The sequence below is a fragment of the Musa acuminata genome, chromosome BXJ1-1 (genome assembly GCF_036884655.1).
Source record: "Musa acuminata AAA Group cultivar baxijiao chromosome BXJ1-1, Cavendish_Baxijiao_AAA, whole genome shotgun sequence".
NCBI classification, from domain to species: Eukaryota; Viridiplantae; Streptophyta; class Magnoliopsida; order Zingiberales; family Musaceae; genus Musa; species Musa acuminata.
Window position 1 is genome coordinate 32,530,743 of NC_088327.1, and position 21,811 is coordinate 32,552,553.

The window sequence follows — 21,811 nt, forward strand, 5'->3', positions numbered from 1 at the left end:
TTGATAAAAGGGTAGAAATTATGATGATTTGAAATCATGCATATTATGATATACCTTGATGATTTGAAATTATGCATGCAATAATATATTAACTCATTATGTGATATTATGATGCATGCATTGATGGCTTAACTATGCAGTATCAAATGATTATTTTGATATGACCTTTGCAAAGAAAGTTATGATCATTGTTTCAACTTAAATTTAAAATCTAGCATTAGAAGGTTATCTTTTTCTGAATTCAAGTTTATTTTAATATGACATATAGATAGAGAGAGTTTAGTTAAAACTCCGTCATCAATTGGTTGTTATCATCAAAAAGAGAGAGATTGTTGAATCTTGAATTTTGATGATGAAATCAATTGATAAGTTTATGATCTAATGAGTGTTTGAGATAAGTGATGCAGGATAAACTTTGATAATGGAAAGACAAATCGATTGAAGCAGGAGAATCAGATATTGAGCTGGAGTGGATAATGTTGGAAATCGGATATTGGACAGAAAGGATCGAGCATTGCGCTAAGATTGAATGTTGTGGAGGTCAACATGCCGATAGATATGGAAATATACCAAAAGAAAGGACGATGTACCGGAGGTTCGTATGACGTGCCGGATGAACAATGACATGCCGGACAACATGCTTCATGATTATAAATTATTAAGTCTTGATCGAAGTAGTTTAGAAGTCTAATTGAGTTGGTTTTAGGTGTAATCATGCCAACTTAATTAGAGACCCATTGGACCTAAATCAGGACTGAATTGGGCCTATTAGAAGGCCAATTTAGTAACCTAAAGTTGGGCCTATTGAATCTCGTATTTTGATGATGAAACCAATTGATATGTGTTTATGTTTTAATCTGCGTTTTGAGTGATGCAGGATATTTCAATCAGGATGAGATAATTAAAGTAGGAAAAATCATGTTAGGCCAGAGGAACATGTCAGAAGATTGGATGTCGGGCCGGTGGATCAATCGACATATCAACAGAAGGCTTCGGGTCATGGATTCGGGCATCAGGCCAAGAAGAGCGGATATTGTGCTAAGGATATCGGAGTTGCAGAGTCAACTGGCCGATTGGGCAATAGGCCGTAAGAGAGGACGATGCACCGAATAATCAGACTAAGCAACGAGGGACCAATGACATGCCGGACAATTTGATTAATACTTAGTATTAATTGTCTAGATCGAAGTATGCTTTTACATGTGCAGGATTAACTACGATAGCAAGGCATAAAGTAAAATGAAGTCCTGGAGTCAAGGACATGATTACGTTAGGAGTTCGAGAGTTCGTCAGAAGTCCGGACGTTCATCGAAAGTTCTAGAGGAACCAATCGAGAAGTCTCGAAGCTTTCTAGAGAAGCTTATCGGAACTCGCTAAGAAGATCATCGTGAAGTCTAGGAGCTTGCCGGGAGTCCGCCGGAACATTGCCGAAAGATTGTCGGAAGTTCGTCGGAAGATCGCTGGAAGCTCGCCGGACGAATAGACTTACGGACTTGTTTAGCTCAGATTATGTCTTAAAAATCATAGTTAGCATATAATTGGGCTTGGATTTGGGCCAACCTAATTAAGGGCCAGCTAAGCCCATATAAGGACTATGTTGGGCCCAATAAGAAACCCAAACAATGCCCCAAGAAGTCTCACCGTCGTGGCATAGTCTTCGAGACTATGTTAGGCGGTGGTACCGCTAGTCTGGGCGGTTGTACCACCCCTAGGAAGGTGCTAGGCGATGGTACTGCCAGTTTGGGCAGTGGTATCACCCAGCACTGCCCCCAGGCAATGGTACCGCCCCTAGGAAGGTGTTAGGAGGTGGTATCACCCAGCACTGCCCCCAAGCGGTGGTACCACCAGACCTGGGCAGTGGTACCGCCTAGGGCAGTGTCAGCGTCAGACTGACACTAGGCGGTGGAACCGCCCAACGCAGGCGGTGGTACTGCCCGTGCCCGGGGAACCCGGGATGGGAAAGTTTTAGGCTCTAAGTTTGAATCAACTTGAAGCCTATAAATACCCCTCTCATCCCTGGTTAAAGCACACAAGCACATAGAGTTTAAAAGTAAAGAAACGCTATAAAAATCTCTTGTGAGAATCCTCCTCAAGTTCTAAGTATTAGAATTTTGTAAGAGAAGTGTCAGTGCTTGTAAGGGTTGTTTCCTAAACCCAGTAAAAGGAGAAGAGGGGTGTAAGAAAGAGGTTGATCTTCCCCTAGTAAAGGAAGATCGTTAGTGGATGCCGGTGGCCTCGACGGAAGAGGAATCGACGGAGTAGATGTAGGTCACGATGACCGAACCACTATAAACTGGCATGTTCTCTGGTTTGTATTTCTGTTTAGCATATTACCTTACTGCAAACCTTTTTAAGTGCTTACTGCCTTCAATTTATTTATGAACGTGTTTCAAGTTAAGATCTTTACGAAAAGGTTTTCGTCGAAACCGGTTTTATCGAAATAAAGTTTTTGAAGACATGATTTTACCGCTGTACTAATTCACCACCCTTCTTAGTGTCGACTCTTGATCCTAACAATTGGTATCAGAGTCTCATTTTTTATATTTGGTTTAACACCCAAATTAAAATAGCTCTTTTTGGTTTTCAAGAGTGTCATTCTCTCATTCGTCCTCCCTTTTTCAATGGGACAGACTACACTTATTGGAAAACTCGAATGAGAGTTTTCTTGCTTTCATTGAATCTCGATTTATGGCACATAGTTGAATCCAATTTTTAAATGTCTTTTCTTCCAATAAACCATTGGAATGATTTGGAGAAGAAGATGTTTTCTCTATATGCAAAGGCTATGAATGCCTTGTTTTGTGCCTTAGATAGAAATGAGTTTAATCGTGTTTTTACTTGCGAAACGATTTTTGATATTTGACGCACTCTTGAAATAACACATGAAGGGACTAGTAATGTTAAAATTTCGAAAATTAATTTTTTAATATATGATTTTGAGCTTTTTTGAATGAAGCTGAGCGAAACCATTGTTGACATGTACACCCGTTTTATGGATGTCGTCAATGATTTAAAAGCTCTTGGCAAATATTTTTTGGATTTTGAACTTATAAACAAGATTTTACGATAGCTTTCTAAAACTTGAGGCTCTAAAGTAACGGTCATACAAGAGGCTAAAAACCTAAACAACCTTCCACTCGAGGAACTAATTGGATTTTTAATGACCTACGAAATGAACAATGTGGCAAAAAGAGAACTTGAGAACAACCTTCCAAAGAATAGGAAGGATTTAGGACATAGAACATTTGAAGACCACACGAGCATAAGCTCAAGTGATGGTGAAATTAAATTACAAATGAAACAAAAATTAAAGAACAAAAAGAACACAACTACTTACTTTTAATGCAAGAAGAAGAACAAAAAGTGGGATGAATCGAACTCCTCCGAAGATGAGGAGTAAAGAAACAAAGGCGAGGTGGCAAGCTACACCTTAACGACTTTCAATGATATGGTAAACAAAATCTCCCTAATTTATTTCAAAATTACATGATGCTTTCCATGATGTATTTTTTTATTTAGTTTAGAATTTTTTTTTAAAATTACATGTTTAAAAATAAAAATACAAAAAATTATGATCATGCTAGTAATTTCAAAAATGATAATAAAATTACATGTTTAATAAAAAAAAAGGGATTTTGATTAAAAATGCCTTATGAAATCATGCTATATGTGGTTATGAAGTAATAATGTGTATCATGTTGATTTCCATTGTTATTTCTCGATTTTGATTAAATAAAATCATGTTTGATTTGAAGTAATGCATAATGATGTAATAAAAATATTAAATGTTTTGATTCCATGATTGATGATTTTATGCATAAGATTTCAAAGTTATACATGATGATTTTTATGATTATTTGATCTTGATGATTTCCATGATGATATTTGCTCTTTCGATTTTAAACTATGATGTATAGTTTTCATACGAAAAACTTGATGATGCTTATATGAAATCAATCACTTAAAATATATCATATGAAAAGAAAATTATATTATTGGATTTAAAACCATGAATCTATTTATGAATTTTGTTAACCATGAAATTGATTTTGATGATTTGAATGAGTTTCATCTAATCATGATTTTTTTTTATTTTTCGAAATTTATGACTTAAGATTTCTTATGCAAAAATCAAGATACTATAATATTTGATCGCCTATATTTCTTTTTGATATTTATAAAAATTAAGAAGATTTGTTGAAATAAATCATCTCTTTTGTAATTCAAGTGGACATATCTTCGATGACATAATTTCTTTGTATTTATAGCTTGCATGGCTTGAAATGTTTTAAAAAATGCATGCAACACTATGATTTTTTAAAATAATATAAAAATCAATAATAATCATTTTTTGAAATAATACTCTAGAATGATGATTTGGAATCATGAATGTAATGATGATTTTATATCTTATATACATGATGATTTGGCATTATGCATGCAATACTTTAACTTATGATAATGATGCATGCAATGATGAAATATTCATGATAAAATAATTATTTTGACATTGTGAATTTTAATCTATGCTATTTACCTTTGTCATGATTTAGAAATTGACGTAAAGGGTCTTTTCTTCTTTTTGACAATGACAAAGGGGGAGCAAAACTTGCTAGAAGGCAAACTTGCTAGCTTGCTAATCTCAAAAAGGAAGCAAGAAGTGCTATTTTGCAAATCTCAAGAGAAGCAATGTTTGTCAAGTTACATATTTCAAAATGAGACAAAATAGTCCATCTTGCACATCTCAAAAGATGTAAAATTTTGCTAAATTTTTTATGTGTAAAATTTGATAGCTTGCATACTATAAATTTGCATACCAAAAGTGCTATCTTGCTTATCTCAAGATGCAAAACATGCTAACTTATACTTTGCAATGGAAGTAAAATTGCTAGCTTAAACATTGTAAAGGAAGCAAAAATTTGCTAGCTTGCAACTTGCACATTTCAAGAAGCAAGAGTTGCTTTCTTGAACATCTCTAATTTGCTAGCTTATATGACGTAGAACTTGCTATCTTGAACACTACAAAGAAGTGTTATCTTGCCTATCTCAAAAAGCAAAAATACTAAACTTACACATCTAGCAAAATTTACAAACTTGCAAAACTCTAAATTTTTGCCAACTTGTATGATGATAAAACTTGATATTATGTTTTTCATGCAATGTATTGAACTTATATCACAAATACTTGATAGTGGAATTTCTCTTTTTTGTTGATGACAAAGGAGGAGAAGTATGTTGATGTCATGCATGATTTGATCATGACATGTTGCTTGGATTTTTGAATCCAATAGTTTCTATCAATACGGCATATTGATAGGGGGAGTTTGGTTAAACTCCGGGAGTTAAGGTTAACTCCGTCATCGATTGGTTGTCATCATAAAAAGGGGGAGATCGTTGAATCTCATATTTTGATGATGAAACCAATTGATATATGTTTACGTTTTAATCTACATTTTGAGTGACGTAGGATGCTTCGATTAGGATGAGACAATTAAAGCAAGAAAAATAATATTGGGCCGGAGGAACATGTCAGAAGATTGGACGTCGGGCCGGTGGATTGGTCGACGTATCGACAGAAGGCTTCAGGTCATGGATTCGGGCATCAGCCAAGAAGAGCGGATATTGCGCTAAGGATATTGGAGTTGTGGAGTTAATTGACCGATTGGGCAATAGGCCACAAGAGAGGACGATACACCGAAGAATCGGACAAAGCATCGAGGGACCAATGACATGCCAAACAACTTGATTAATGCTTAATACTAATTGTCTAGATCGAAGTATGCTTTTACATGTGCAGGATTAACTATGATAGCAAGGCATGAAGTAAAATGAAGTCTCGGAGTTAAAGACGCGATTATATTAGGAGTTCAAGAGTTCGTTGGAAGTCCGGACATTCGTCGGAAGTTCTGGAGGAACCAGCCGAGAAGTCTCAGAGCTTGCCAGAGAAGCTCGTCAGAACTCGCCAAGAAGATCATCGTGAAGTCTAGGAGCTTGCTGGGAGTCTGCCGGAACATTGCCGAGAGATCGTCGGAAGATCGCCGAAAGCTCGCCGGAAGAATAGACTTATGGACTTGTTTAGCTCAGATTATATCTTAGGAATCATAGTTAGCAAGTAACTGGGCTTGGATTTGGGCCAACCCAATTAGGGGCTAGCTAGGCCCATGTAAGGACTATGTTGGGCCCAATACGAAGCCCAAACAGTGCCCCAAGAAGTCTCACCGTCGTGGCACAATCTTCAAGACTATGTCAGGTGGTGGTACTGCTAGTCTAGGCAGTGGTACCGCCCAGCACTGCCCCCCAGGCAATGGTACCACTAGACCTAGGTGATGGTACCGCTCAAGGCAGTGTAAGTGTCAGAGTAACACTAGGCGGTGGTACCACCCAACATAGGCGGTGGTACTGCTTGTGCCCGAGGAACCCAGGATGGAAAAGTTTTAGGCTCCAAGTTTGAATCAACTTGAAGCCTATAAATACTCCTCTTATCCCTAGTTAAAGCACACAAGCACAGAGAGTTTAAAAGTAAAGAAATGCTGTAGAAATCTCTTGTGAGAATCCTCCTCAAGTTCTAAGTGTTAGAATTCTGTAAGAGGAGTGTGAGTGCTTGTAAGAGTTGTCTCCTAAACCCGGTAAAAGGAGAAGAGGGGTGTAAGAAGGAGGTTGATCTTCGCCTAGGAAAGGAAGATCATTAGTGGATGCCAGTGGCCTTGACGGAAGAGGAATCGGCGGAGTGGATGTAGGTCACGACGATCAAACCACTATAAACTAGCGTGTTCTCTGGTTTGCATTTCTGTTTAGCATATTACCTTAATGCAAACCTCTTTAAGTGCTTACTGTCTTCAATTCATTTATGAACGTGTTTCACGTTAAGATCTTTACGAAAAGGTTTTTGTCGAAACCGATTTTATCAAAATAAAGTTTTTGAAGACGTGATTTTACCGCTGCACTAATTCACCCCCTCCTCATAGGGCCAAGCGGTGGCACCACCAGACCAAGCAGTGGAATTGCTTGTGAGTTGAAAAGTACAAAATGTACATTTTTGAAAATCCCGACGGTGGTGCCACCTAGATTGGCGGTAGTACCGCTAGAACATAGTCTTCCAGGTTATCTCAGACGGTAGTACCACCCAAGTAAGCGATGGTACCACTAGTGCTCAGTGTGGCAGGTGATGGTACCACCAGTGCTCAATGTGGCAAGTGGTAGAACCGTCCAGCATTGGCGATAGTACTACCAGTACCCCGAAAACCCAGGGATGAGAATTTTTAGCGCCATTTTTTAAGCCATTTGGGGCCTATAAATACCCCACTCATTCTTGTTTGATATGTTGAATCTCGAATTTTGATGATGAAACTAATTAATTGTATTTCGATGTTTAACTGCATTTTGAGTGATGCAGGTCTACTCGATCAGGATGAGATAATTAAAGCAGGAGGAATTGACGTTGCGCTGGAGGATATCACGTCAGGATATTGGACAACAGAACGCTTCGGACGTCGGGTATCGAGCCAAGGAGAGCGGAATTGCGCCAAGGATATTGGGATTGCAGAGGTCAACCGCCGATTGGGCAATAAGCCGCAAGAGAGGACGATGCACTGAAGAATCGGACGAAGCGCCAACCAATGACGTGCCGGGCAATAGAATGTCAATTTGCGTTGTAATAATTGTCTAGATCGGAGTAGAGTTTTAGTTTGTGTGTGCAGGAATAACTATGATAACGACAAAGACATAAAGTGAAACAAAGTGTCGAAGTCAAGTGCGAAGGATTCGTTGAGAGTTCGAGAGTTCGACAGAAGTCCGAAGGTTCGTCGAGAATGCTGCCGGAACTAGCCACAAATGAGTAGGGAGCTTGCCGAAGGGTTTTTCGGAAGCTCATCGGAAGGTTCGTGGGAAGTTCGCGGAGCTCGCCGAGAAAGATCAGAGCTTGCCGAAGAAGCTCGTTGGAACTCGCCAAGATCAAATTGTGAAGTTTATGAGCTTGCCGGGAGTCCGCAGAATGGTTTCCGAGAGTTTATTGGAAGACTACCGGAAGTTCTCCGGAAGCTCGCCGAAAGAAGTCTTGACTTACGAACTTTGTAATAGCTTAGGAAATATCTTTAAATTCGTAGTTAGCACATTAATTAGGGCTAGGATTAGGTGTTAATCCTATAACCCAAGTAGGGGCCAATTGGGCCCGAGTTCGGATTGGTTTGGGCCAAGTTTGGAGCCGAACCAGTGAGCTGAAATAGTGTAGGCGGTGGCACCGCCAGATTAGGCAGTGGCACAGCCTAGAACCCGAGAACTGAGCGGTGGCACCGCCCAGCACCCGAGAGGTCCAGCGGTGGCATCGCCACTGACAGGCGGTGGCACCGCCAGCCTCGGAAACCCAAGAGAATTCAAATTTTGGAGCCCAAATTTGAATCCTCTTGGGGCCTATAAATACCCCTCAATTCTCAACTGAGATCACAACCTTTGAGAAGCAAGAGATTGAGATAAAAGTCTTAGCAAAGCCTTTAGCAAGTTTTTGTTTTCAATAGTTTGAGTGTTCACCTCCCTCTTTCTCTTTGAAAATTTGTAAGAGTGTGAACCACTTGTAAAAGGTTGTAAGGGATATTTGTCCTTCCCCTTCAAAGTGATTTTCTAGTGGAAGTTGGGAGCCTCTTCGAAGAAGGCTTCGCAAGTGGATGTAGGTCATTTTGACCGAACCACTTTAAATTGGTGTGTTCTCTGGTTTACATTTATATATTGCTATTTATCTTACTGCAAACCTTCATACATACTTTACTTTCTCATTACTTTTGCTGCACACCTTTACGAACACGCTTTCAAATTAAGCACTTTCGAGTTCGGTTTTTTATCATACGAAAGATTTTCCAAAACCGAAGTTTTAATCCGCTGCACTAATTCACCCCCCACTCTTAGTGCCGCTCCGATCCTAACATGATATAGCCAGAAAAGAGTATGAAAAACTTATGATTCTAAGTGTGTAAACTCTATTGAAAGTGTTGAGTTCTTTTCTTTTTAAGCTTCTAAGTCATTCTATGGTAGGTGTGAGGATTACTTGTAAAAGAGAGTTATAAATGTTATCTCCTAAGCCTATGAGAAGGAGAAAAGAGTTGTAATAAGGGTAGTTGATCTTCGCCTATTGAAAAGTATTGAATCTCGGATTTTGATGATGAAATCAATTGATGAAGTTATGATCTAATGTGCGTTTGAGTTATCCAGGACTATCTTCAATCAGAAAAGACAAATCGATTGAAGTAGGAAGAATCGAACGTTGGGCCAAAGTGAACATGTTAGAAATGTGCTTTTCGGTTTTGAATGATGATGCTTGGCTTTAGCATAGAAGATTAGGTCATGCTAGCATGAAACTAATATCTCAAATCTCATCTAAAGAACTTGTAAGATGTATTCCTAATATCAAGTTCGTTAAAGACAATGTGTGTGATGCATGTCAACTAGGAAAACAAATAAAAAGTAGTTTCAAACCAAAGAATCAAATAAGCACCTCTAGACCATTGCAATTGATCTATATGGATTTATTTGAACCAATTGATACATCAAACCTAGGAGGTAGCAAATATGCCTTTGTAATTGTGGACGATTATAGTAGATACACTTGGACATACTTCTAGGCACATAAAAGTGATAGCTTTAGGTATTTTTCTAAGTTTTGTAAACTTTTTCAAAATGAAAAAGACTTTATGATTTTATCAATTCGGAGTGATCACAATGGCAAATTTCAAAACCGTGATTTCCAAAATTTTTATGAATCAAATTGATACAACCATAATTTCTCTACTTCAAGAAATCCTCAACAAAATGGAGTAATAGAAATAAAAAATAGAAATTTACAAGAAATGGCAAGAATCATGTTAAACGAATATAGCCTACCCAAATATTTTTGGGTCGAAGCTATTAATACGACATGCTATATTAAGAATAGGGTTCTAGTAAGGCCATTACTTTCCAAAACTCCTTATGAATTGTGGAATAATAAAAAGCCCAATGTTTCATATTTTAAAGTTTTTTATTGTAAATGTTTTATCTTGAATGAAAAAGATGCCTTAGGAAAGTTTGATGCAAAATTTGATTAAGAAATTTTTCTTGGCTATTCTTCTATTTCTAAAGCATTTTGTATCTTTAACAAAAGAACTTTGATTATAGAAGAGTCTATTTATGTTGTCTTTAATGAAGTTTCCAAACTTAAGAAAAATGAGATTGATGATGATCTTAATTTTGATGCTTTGAATTTAAATGAACCCTCTCCTCAAACTAGTAATTTGGATATATCTTTTTCCGAAACATCCTTATCCAAAAAATGGAAGTATATAGATACTCATCCTAAGGAGCTAATAATAGGAGACACATCAAAAGGGGTTCAAACTCATTCTTCTCTTAAAAATTTTTGTGCCAACAACGCTTTTCTTTCTCAAATTGAACCTAAATGCATTGACGAGACCTTAAAAGATGATTCATGGGTTATCGCAATACAAGAAGAGTTGGATCAATTTGAGAGAAACGAGGTATGTAAACTTGTTCCTAGGCCAAATGACTATTTAGTTATTAGTACTAAATGAGTCTTTCGAAACAAGCAAGATGAATTTGATATCGTGGTTAGAAATAAGGCTAGATTAGTAGCTAAGGGTTTTAACCAAAAAGAAGGTATCAATTATGATGAAACCTTCACTCCTGTGGTAAGATTAGAAGCCATAAGGATGCTCCTTGCTTAAGCTAGTAATAATAATTTTAAGTTATTTCAAATGGATGTCAAAAGTGCTTTTCTTAATGACTTTATTTCCGAAGAAGTTTATGTTGAACAACCTCCTGGATTTGAGAATGATAATTTTCTAAATCATGTGTTTAAATTGACTAAAGCTCTTTATGGATTAAAAAAAGCCCCAAGGGCTTGGTATGAGAGACTTAACTCCTTTCTTATCCAAAATAATTTCTCTAAAGGCAAGGTCGATACTACATTATTTATTAAAAATTTTAAAAATAACTTTCTTATTATTTAAATTTATGTTAATAATATTATTTTTGGTTCTACAAATAAATCTTTATGCGAAGCATTTGCCAAGAGTATGAGCCTAGAGTTTGAAATAAGTTTAATAGGGGAACTAACTTTCTTTTTAGGTTTACAAATCAAATAACTTAGTGATGGTTTTTTCTTAGTCAAACAAAGTATGTATTAGACTTGCTTAAACGGTTTAATATCGAAAGTTCAAAGGTTATCGATACTCCTATGAGTACCTCCAATAAGTTAGATATTGACGAAAGTAGAGAAAGCTTTGATAAAAAAGATTATAGGGGTATGATAGGTAGTTTACTATACCTCACCACAACTAGACCAAATATCATATTTATCATAAGACTTTATGATAGGTTTCAATCTAATCCTAAGCTATCTCATCTTAAAGCAGTTAAAAGAATTCTTAGATATCTTAAAGGAACTACTAATATAGGATTATGGTATCCAAAATTGAAAAACTTTGACCTAATTGCTTATGCTGATGCAGATTTTGCTGGATATAGAATAGATAGAAAAAACACATCCAAAACATGTCAATTTTTAGGTCATACACTTTGTCTCTTGGTCTTCCAAGAAACAAAATTCGGTTGCACTATCTACAACCGAAGCTGAATACATAGCGGCGAGTGCATATTGTGCACAAGTTGTATGGATAAAAAATATATTAGAAGATTCTAAGACTCACCTTAAACATATTCCCATAAAATGTGATAACATTAGTGCAATATGTTTAACAAAAAATCCTATTCAACAGTCTAAACCAAACATATTGACATTATGCATCATTTCATAAGTTCATGTTAATAACCATGACATATCTTTAGAGTTTATTGATATGAAATATCAATTAGCCGATATCTTTACAAAATTTTAAATGAAGAATAATTTGATTTTATTAGAAGAGAGTTAGGGATGTTAAATTATATGAATGCATGAATTTGATGTATATCTTTTCCGAACTTTCTCGATTTTTTTAAAGGCTTTCATGAAATTATTTTATTTCGTATCTAAGACCTTTATGAAATCCGAAATATCAATTTACTTGGTATCAAATTTATTTCACACCCTTGCTCTGTCACTTAATAATTCTTGATACACTTAATCATTTCACTCATAGAATTTATTAATAAATGCATCTCTTACGGATTTCACTCTTGTAAATTTTTAATGAGAAATAGATTTGATTTATAAAGTTTTATTCGTGAATTTCTTTTTCATGTGATGTAATACTCCTCTCCCATGAATTCTTCCTTATTCTTCTCATGAAAGATGAATTTTATGAATTCCAATGGATATCTTGATCCTTGAAAGATGAATTTGAGTGTGTGATGATAACTTGCAAGAATAGCGATTTGATTTCACATAGATATCTTGATTTTTTTCTTGAATCCATTATCTTTGTTAAAATTGAAATATGATTTAATGAAACTCATTTATTGTTTTGAATTTGACTTGATTCAAATCATTTCATGTATTTGGTTCTTAATGGATTCTTTCCTCTTCTTCTTATTTTTATGACAAAAAGAAAAAAGAAACTTGCACATCATGCAAAGTTTATCATGCAAACAAAAAAGCGCTTGAGTAAAAATATTAGTTTATCCAAAAAGGTTATCATGCAAAGTTTTTGCTTACCTTCTTTTATGGCTTAGATAAATTGGTATGAAACTTGCTTAATTTTGTTTACCACACTTGCATAGTTGAATGGTTCTCCTTTTTGTTGATGACAAAGGGGGAGAAATGATACCAAAATGTGGTAAATTGATAACAAATTGACATTGTAAATGTATGCAATGTATCTTATAGTAAATGTTTATATCTTATCATAAATACTTGTATGTTTTGCGAATACTTGAAATATAATTGGAATCGTCAAATACATCGCAACACATCACAAATGCTTAAAACATATCAAAATGTATTTCATATAGCATTGTAGATACTTGAAATGTTTCATGAATGCTTGATAATTGTCTATCATTATGATAAGGCATCATGAGCTTAACTTGCTATTTACAAATGATATCATGCCTCGGAACAATGAATTGCTATCTTTTATCAAGAATTATCATCTTGCTAAATTTCATATTTGAAATTCATATCATATTTGAAAATGATGATTGTCTATCATCATTGGACTTGAAAATGGATGTCAAGCCTTAACATCATTTCTTCATAAATACGTGGTATCATATTTTGAATTGGTAAATTATGATAAGTATTATGATGTGCATGTTGATAAATTTAAATGAATATAACTTATCGGTTTGATGCTTGAATTCAAAGGCCTTGAATTCAAAAATATCTTTTCTCAAGTATGGCATATAGATAGGGAGAGTTAAGGTTAACTCCGTCATCAATTGATTGTCATCATAAAAAAGGGAGAGATTGTTGAATCTCAGATTTTGATAAAGAAATCAATTGGTAAAGTATTTGATCTAATCTATATGTTGAGAAAAGTGTGTAGGATTAACTACGATAGCAGTAAGGCATAAAGTAGATATTGGGCCGGAGTCAAGATCGAGATTTTGTTAGGAGTTCGAGAGTTCGACGGAAGTCCGAATATTCATCGAAAGTTCTGCCGGAATTGACCGAGAAGTCCAAGAGCTTGCCAAAAAATCTCATTGGAACTCGCTAAGAAGATCGTTGTAAAGTCCAAGAGCTTGCCAAGAGTCCGCTGGAACATTGCCGAGAGATTATCGGAAGTTCGCCAGAAGCTCGCCGGAAGAACAATTGACATACCAGAGCAAGACTGCCTAGTTAATGTCTTAAATTATCACAATTAGACCCTAAATTGGTTAGGATTGGGAGGTAATCCCACTAACTTAATTAGGGGTTAACTGAGCCCTTAACAGGGTTGAAGTGGGCCAGTTGAACAGCTCATTCAGCACCTGAAGTCAAGGCTGGTGGTAGCACCGTAAGGTGACTCGGTCTCCCAAGTGGTCGGGGCAGTGGTACCACCGGTAGTTAATACTGCGAGCGGTGGTATCACCCCTATCAAGCGGTGATACCATCCAATGTCAATCTGCAAGCAGTAGTACTACCCAATAATGGCGGTGGTACATCTAGTATCCCGAAATCTGGGGATATGACACATTTTGGCTCCAATTCTAAAGTCATTAGGAACTATAAATACCCCACCCTTTTCTACATAAAAGGGCACGAAAGTATGAATAATATCTTGAGATTTTGGGGTGTTAAAAATTTTGTAAAAGTGAAAAGAGTCCTCCTCCTCCCTTTCTAGTATTGTGATCATTCAAGAGAGGCATAAGGCTTGTAAGGGTTATCTCCTAAACCCGTGAAAAGGAGAAAGCACTACAAAGAGGTGGTTGGTCTTCACCTATTGAAGGAAGACCATTAGTGGATGCTAATGATCTTGACGGAGGAAGAATCAAAAGTGGATATAGGTAACACCGACTGAACCACTATAAATTCTGATTTGCATTTCTATTATTGTCATTTACATACTTTGCAATTGCTTCACTTTCTCCTTACTTGGCTTTCACTACCCTTACGAACAAACATGCTTTCAAGCAATCTTCCGAGATCAATTTTTTTAACATACGAAGTTTCTTTTTAAACTGACATTTTTTTATCCGCTACACTAATTTAGCCCTCCTCTTAATGCTGGCTTGATCATAACAAAGATTTCAACTAAGAAGAAGGTTTAAACTATAAAGAAACCTTCGCTCCTTTGGTAAGACTTGAAGCCATAAAAATACCCCTTGCCTATGCATATTTTAAAAATTTTAAGTTATTTGAAATGGATGTCAAAAGTATTTTTCTTAATGGTTTTATTTCCGAAGAAGTTTATGTTGAGCAGCCACACAGATTTGATAATGTTCTTTTTCCAAACTATATTTATAAGTTATGTAATGCTCTCTATGTGTTGAAGCAAGCCATAGGGCTTGGTATGAGAGGTTTAGTTCTTTTCTTATTCAAAATAATTTTCCAAAAGGCAAGATCGATACCACACTACTTATTAAATATTTTAAAAATAATTTTTTTATTATTCAAATTTATATTGATGATATTATTTTTGGTTTGAAATGAGTTTAATAGGTGAATTGATATTTTTCTTAGGATGTAAATTAAGTAACTAAGTGATGAAACTTTTATTAGTCAAACTAATTATATTTTAGATCTACTAAAACGGATTCACTTGAATAGTGCTAAGGTCATTAACACAACGATGAGTATTTCTACCAAATTAGATATGGACAATGAAGGAGAATGCCTTGATCAAAAACTTATAAGGGTATGATAGATAGTTTATTATATTTTATTATAACTTGACCTGGTATAATGTTTAGTGTTGGGTTTTGTACAAGATTTTAATACAATCCTAAATAATCTCTTATAAAGCAGTTAAAATTATTTTTAGATACTTAAAAAAAACTCTTAATCTAGGATTATGATATTCAAAATCTAAAAATTTTGATTTGATTGTATATACTGATGCTAACTTTGTAGGATATAGAATAAATAGAAAAGTACCTCTGTAATATATTAGTTTTTAGGTCATGCACTTATTTCAGTCGTCTAAGAAATAAAATTTTGTTGCATTATCTATAATCGAGGTTTAATATGTAGTGATAAGTACATGTTGTGCACAAATAATTTGGATGAAGAATACCTTGGATGATTATGGACTTTACCTGAAAAATATCCCTATAAAACACTTGCATATAATTTGTTTAACAAAGGGTGCTATTCAACACTCTAGGACTAAAAACATTGATATTATATATCATTTTATTAGGGATCATGTTAATCATCATGATATATCTTTAGATTTTATTAACATAAAATATCAATTAGCAGATATTTTTACTAAACCATTGAATAAGGAATAATTCGATATTATTAGAAGAGAATTTAGGTATGCTGAATCTTTCAAATGCATGAATTCTTCTCATATGATTTTTCTTTTGGAGAGATTCATTTAAATGAATCATTATCTTGATTTCTCATTATTTATGTATTCATGACTTGTATACCCTATCATCAAATTGATCTCTCATGACTTGAACTTATTTTTTATATTAATATCCTTATGTGAATCTATAATATCCTTATATTCTTTTTGATGATGACAAAAGGGGGGAGAGAAGTAATAGTTTGCATATTTCATACATTTCAAAGAGAAGTAAAAACTTGCACATTTCTCCTTTTTGTTGTTGACAAAGGAGGAGAAGTTGATTGTACTCTTTGATGACATGAAAAAATTATGTTGTTTTAACTTATGATGATGATGTTTTGTCTAATGATTATTTTGACATGTTAACTAAAATGATGCAAGTCACTATGATTTATAATTGAAATTGTTTCAACTTGAATTTAAAAACTAGCATGAAAAGGTTATCATTCTTTTTCGAATTCGAGTTTGTTATATTTCAAAATAGTATATATACAAGAGGAGCCTGGTTAAAGCTCCCTCATTAATTGGTTATTATTACCAAAAAGGGAGAGATTATTAAATCCTGAATTTTGATGATGAAATTAGTTAATGAGTTTATGGACTAATAAGCATTTGAGATAAGTGACGTAGGAGAAACTTCGATCATGGAAAGACAAATCATTGAAGCAGGAGAATCAAACATTGGGCTGGAGAGTATCATGTCAGAGTTTGGGAATCGGGCTAGAAGGATCGGACATTACGCTAAGAAGATCGAATATTGTGAGAGGTCAATATGTTGATGGATCGGGCAATATGCTGAAAGAAAGGATGATGTGCCGAAGGTTCGGATGAAGTGTCCGATGAACAGATGATATGTTGGACAACGTAGGCTTCATGATTGTAATTGTTAAGTCTTGATCAAAGTCGTTTAGAGTCTAATTGAATTTGTTTTAGGCAATAACCATGCCAATTTGATTAAGAGCTTATGGGCCTGAAACATGACTAAATTGGGCCTATTAAAAGGCAAATTCAGTAACCTAGAGTTGGGCTGGACGGTAGTATCACTTAGGTAGGTGGTGGTACCGCCAAAGCCCGGGTTCTCAAGCTGTCAAGCGGTGGTACTACCTAGGCAAATGGTGGCACCCCTCAGGCAAGCGATGGTATCACTAGACTATTAAGCGGTAGTACCACCCAAGTAAGTAGTAGTACTACCAAAGCTCTGGTTCCTAAGCTCTATCAAGTGGTAGTACCGCTCAGCATATGCGATAGTACCGCTAGTACCAAAAAAACCTAGGGATTTAAATTTTTGGCTCTATATTTGAAATCATTTGGGGTCTATAAATACCTCACTCATGCTTGCTTGACAAAGCAAGAAAAAAATATGAAAACTTATGATTTTAAGTGTATAAACTCTCTTGAAAAGTGTTGAGTCTCTTCCTCATTGAATTTAGAAGTTATTCTAAGGGAGATGTAACGTCTTCTTGTAAAAGAGAGATGTGAAGTTCTCTCCTAAGCTTGTGAAAAGGAGAAAGAGTTATAACAAGGATAGTTGATCTTTGCCTATTAAAAAGAAGATCATTAATGAAAATCGATAGCCTCAAGGGTAGAGGAATCAGGAGTGGACGTAGGTCGGGATGACCAAACTACTATAAATTTGGTTTACATTTCTTTTATATTTTTTCTTGTTATTACTAACTGATTTAATTGCTCACTACCCTTACTCATATTTTAAGTTAAATACATTTCTAATACATATTTTTTGATATTTTTTATAATTTTTTCACATTTTGCATGAGTAGTGGGAGGTCACAAGTTATGATGGAATGATTTCATTGATGTGAGACATATAAAAGTATGATACCTTTATCTTGATAATATTCTTCTTAGGATAAAATGAGTTTGGTAGTTATATATATTTTTTATTATCTTTTTCTTCTCTCTTTTCGATTCCTTTATTTCATTTAATGTGAAACTCTTATTGTCTTGGAAGGACTTGGGTTAACTAAGGGTAGACAAATTGGATGATCATGATTGACATATTGATGAAGAACTCTCCTTTTAATTGGCCTATGATGAATGCCATTTGAAATATTATATTCTTACTTAGAAATTTATAGAGATTAAGTTTTTGTATGTGTTGAGAGATGACAATCAAGCAGCAAACTGGTTGGTTCTTTATGCAAGAAAGAGCAAATTGTCTTATTTTTGTTCACTATAAAGCCAACACTCATAGTTGTACTCCTTTTGTCCTAATATATTTTTTTGAATCTTTTCTTGTAAAAAATGGTAATACTTTTAGTATTTAATAAATCATAAAACTGTTTTAAAATTCCTATATATTTGATCATAGATTTAGGATGTATATGGCAACATATTTGAAATGTGCATTGCACATTTCAAATTTGAATTAATGTTTGATATTTTTTTAAATCACATTTAACTTGGATTCTACCTGAGGATAGAATTAACATTTTAGTATTTACGGGATACTAATATAATTTATAAAATCTTAAAATAAATTATATTATCTAAAATCACAAGATTACCAACATGATTTAGTGAAAAATCAATATGATTTTTATCTTTTATAAGGTGAAATTTTATTTATTTATTTTAAATATTATTTTATATTTATTTATGTGATTATATTTTTATTTATTATATATTTGAATAGTATGAAATCTTGTATGATTACATACATTTATTTATTTAAATAAAAATAAATATTCACTTTATAATAAATATTAAAAATATTGATAGGATAAATTGGTCATGTAATATTTAATAAAATTTTAAAATATAATTTTAAAATATAATACTTATGTCAATGCACATTTAAGATATAGATTTTATATATTATTTAACCAAACACTCAAAATATACTGTAATAATAAAATCACTCAAGCTCCTTTTTCTAAATACATATTAAAAATATAAATATATTTCTAAATGCAATCTTAATCACCCTAAATTTACAAAATCTGATAAGAAACCCAGAAACGACTAATTATGACAACATGATAATATTTTTTTGCTTTCTCTAAATACGATAATGCTACTCATATTCTTCTTCTAGGTTTTTCAATTATGCTGCAGAAAATATAGCTATTTCATAATTTCCTCTAAGATTATTCAAAATACTTTTTTTCTATCTTCACTTAAAATATCTATGCAAAAAAAAAGGGTTCCATTTTTTATTGTAGTGTTCTCTTATCTAATTGTAGTGCTCTCTTATCTTCTCCTTTGTCAGACAAAAAAAAAAAAAAAAAATTTATACCCCTCTCTTGTTGTGAGCTACTTAGAAGATTATTAGTAGAAAAATGGATGAGTTCTTCTTCTTCTTCTTCTTCCTTTTTGTTAAATCTTGGTTCCTTTTTATAATTTGGAAATTTTTATTTGCTTAACATAGTTTGTCATCTAATTAGGTGTTTAATGGTTTCAATCTGATATGTTTGGAGTCTGATGTACTATTTTATTTTATCAGAATAATAATGTAATAGTCATGAATTGCCACCTAAAATATACCAACTTTAACTTTAGTTTAACACTAGAATTCTCACACAACAAAATCACAAATATTGGAATAACAATTTGACACCCTCCCTCTCTCTCTCTCTCTCTCTCTCTCTCTCTCTCTCTCTCTCGCTCTCTAAGTCTCTTTCTCATGATAACCTCTTAACTTATCTCAGAATTATAGGATAAATCAATGTCATCAAGATCAGATCGCAACAAGTCAATGTCGAAACCGAGTGATCTTAGTGAGCCTTCGTCGTCAACGTCATGAACAGCCGACAAGCTTGACTGTAGTGTTTCCATGGATTCAAGGAACGTTAGATCTGGCGATGCAACCTTGGTTGATGAAGTGACTGCAGCCGACAAGCTTGACTGTAGTGTTTCCTCACCCTGCCATCTAATGGTTCCTTCATCGACACTTTTCCTCGTAGTATTCATGCCGGAGAAACGATCTTCTGAATCAAATCGAAGCGAGAATGAGTGAGCTGGTGGAGTTGCTGTTGGTGTAAGCTTCAAGGGGAAGGAAGGGTTGCAGGTGTATTCTCGACAGCCCTGCAGTTGCAGCTGTTCTAGTGATTGGCAGCCACGCAGCACCATAGATTTGCATGTGTGTTCTCCCTTGTAGATGACGAGAAACAAGGAAGGGACGCCACAGTCCTGTTGTTGCACCTGCTTCTTCGCTTCACATCTTTGATCCTTGCTGTAGGTGCACCTGTAGTAGCCCCTGTAGAACAACAAGCTGTGAAGGTTGTACGTAGGATGCCAAATACAGCTGATTGATCGAGAATAAAAAGATAAAGAAGATAATATCTATACCCCTAATTATTTAGCTTTGACAGGTTTAATAGAATGAATGATTCCCACATGTCTCAGTTACAGGATATATTATTTGGATAATTGATGCCACAAACCTCGGAAAGATGCAGCCAGCGATGGTCTTTTCCCCATATTTTCTCCATTGGTGTCCATCATTAAAAGGTGCAGCTGTTACCTCTTGTCGCACGTAGCTGTTGATAGGAAACAAAGAAGGAAAAGGGAGCATATGAAATCACCTTTCAATCAGTAGAAATGTTTCTTAAATACATTTGTATGGTTGCTCAGTAAGAAGAACTTACTTTCTTCCTGAATCTCTTCGGATAAGAACATCATGCGGAGCGACGTTTCGACTTCCAGGCTTGATCCTGACATTGGTTCTCCGGGACTTCAACATGGAGAGAGTGGCATTGCAGGCCTGCAGTAGCTCCTCGGAGAGCACCCCGGCCGACTCCTTCGCCGTGTCACTGCAGTCGCCAAGCTCAACAAGGGACTGAAGCTTTGTTGTGAGCTCAGACGCTCGTTCCATCTCCCGGATCGCGGAGCCGAGGAGTACTGAACTCTCCATAGGATGTTTCTGATCCGTCTCTTCTGCTCCACCAAAGGTTTCCTTGATTCAGGACCTGGCATCTCTTCATGGATAGATATAGATTGGTCTACCTTGAATGGCTCCGGTTGATTAATCGGAAGCTTGTGTCACAAGTTGAAATGTTCTGATACCGTAATTCCTTATAGTTTTGGCAGTATCTGAATGACTTTGTTTAAGTCTTATATAATGTTGATTCCGGTCAAATTTAATTACTTTAGGATTGTTAAGATGAGATTTTAATAAATATGTAATACCTAATCTAGATGGGATTAAGATGATTTCTAATACTAAAGATAAATCTAGACTATAAATTGGAATGTGATATGCTCTTATGATGCTTAGCATCAGCTTGGTCTCTATTCTGTCATCATCAGTGATCCACTGTTATCTAAATGAGAAAGAAGCAATGCTGATTCAAATAGATTGAGGATGATGAATTTTTATTTTCTGATGAGAGATATCGAAAACATTTTGACAATTACCATTCTCAAGAATTCAATCTATCACAAATTTTCGATGTTCCAAAAAAAAAAAAAAATGATCAACCTGTGCAAGCGGAGAATTTTTATTTTTATTTTGAAGGGACAAAATTATAATTAAAGATATTAACATTATGGAGGAGTGTCAAAGATAATATTAATGATTAAATTAATTTATATTTACCAAGATAAAATTTTAATTGATTTAGGATGACTGATTTAAATAAACTTATGATGGATCCTAATATATTTAGTCTCCACTATAAATAAGGGTATGGCTTCCTTTTATGAGAGCACAATTTTTTTTAATGATTTTTTTTTTTATTTTAAGTTATTTTGCTTCATATATATATATATATATATATATATATATATATATATATATATATATATCATTAAATTCAAATTCAAATTCATCATGTAATGAATGGATCTGCAAGTGAGGAGGCAGAGATTGATGAATGAGAAGGAAATTAATTGCATAACAGTGCTGAAGAAAATTAGGTTTGGCTGAG

The 21,811-nt window shown here is 34.7% G+C and overlaps 1 protein-coding gene across 1 annotated transcript; it reads right to left on the reverse strand.

The window, feature by feature from the left end:
* Positions 1 to 19,422: 19,422 nt before the first annotated feature.
* Positions 19,423 to 20,869, reverse strand: LOC135587592 (probable WRKY transcription factor 46). Its single transcript, XM_065079173.1, has 3 exons — positions 20,531 to 20,869; positions 20,327 to 20,422; positions 19,423 to 20,139 (listed from the first exon to the last, which is right to left on the reverse strand). The coding sequence occupies exons 1-3, from the start codon at positions 20,794 to 20,796 to the stop codon at positions 19,578 to 19,580; spliced, it is 924 nt and encodes a 307-aa protein (XP_064935245.1). The 5' UTR covers positions 20,797 to 20,869; the 3' UTR covers positions 19,423 to 19,577.
* Positions 20,870 to 21,811: the final 942 nt, after the last annotated feature.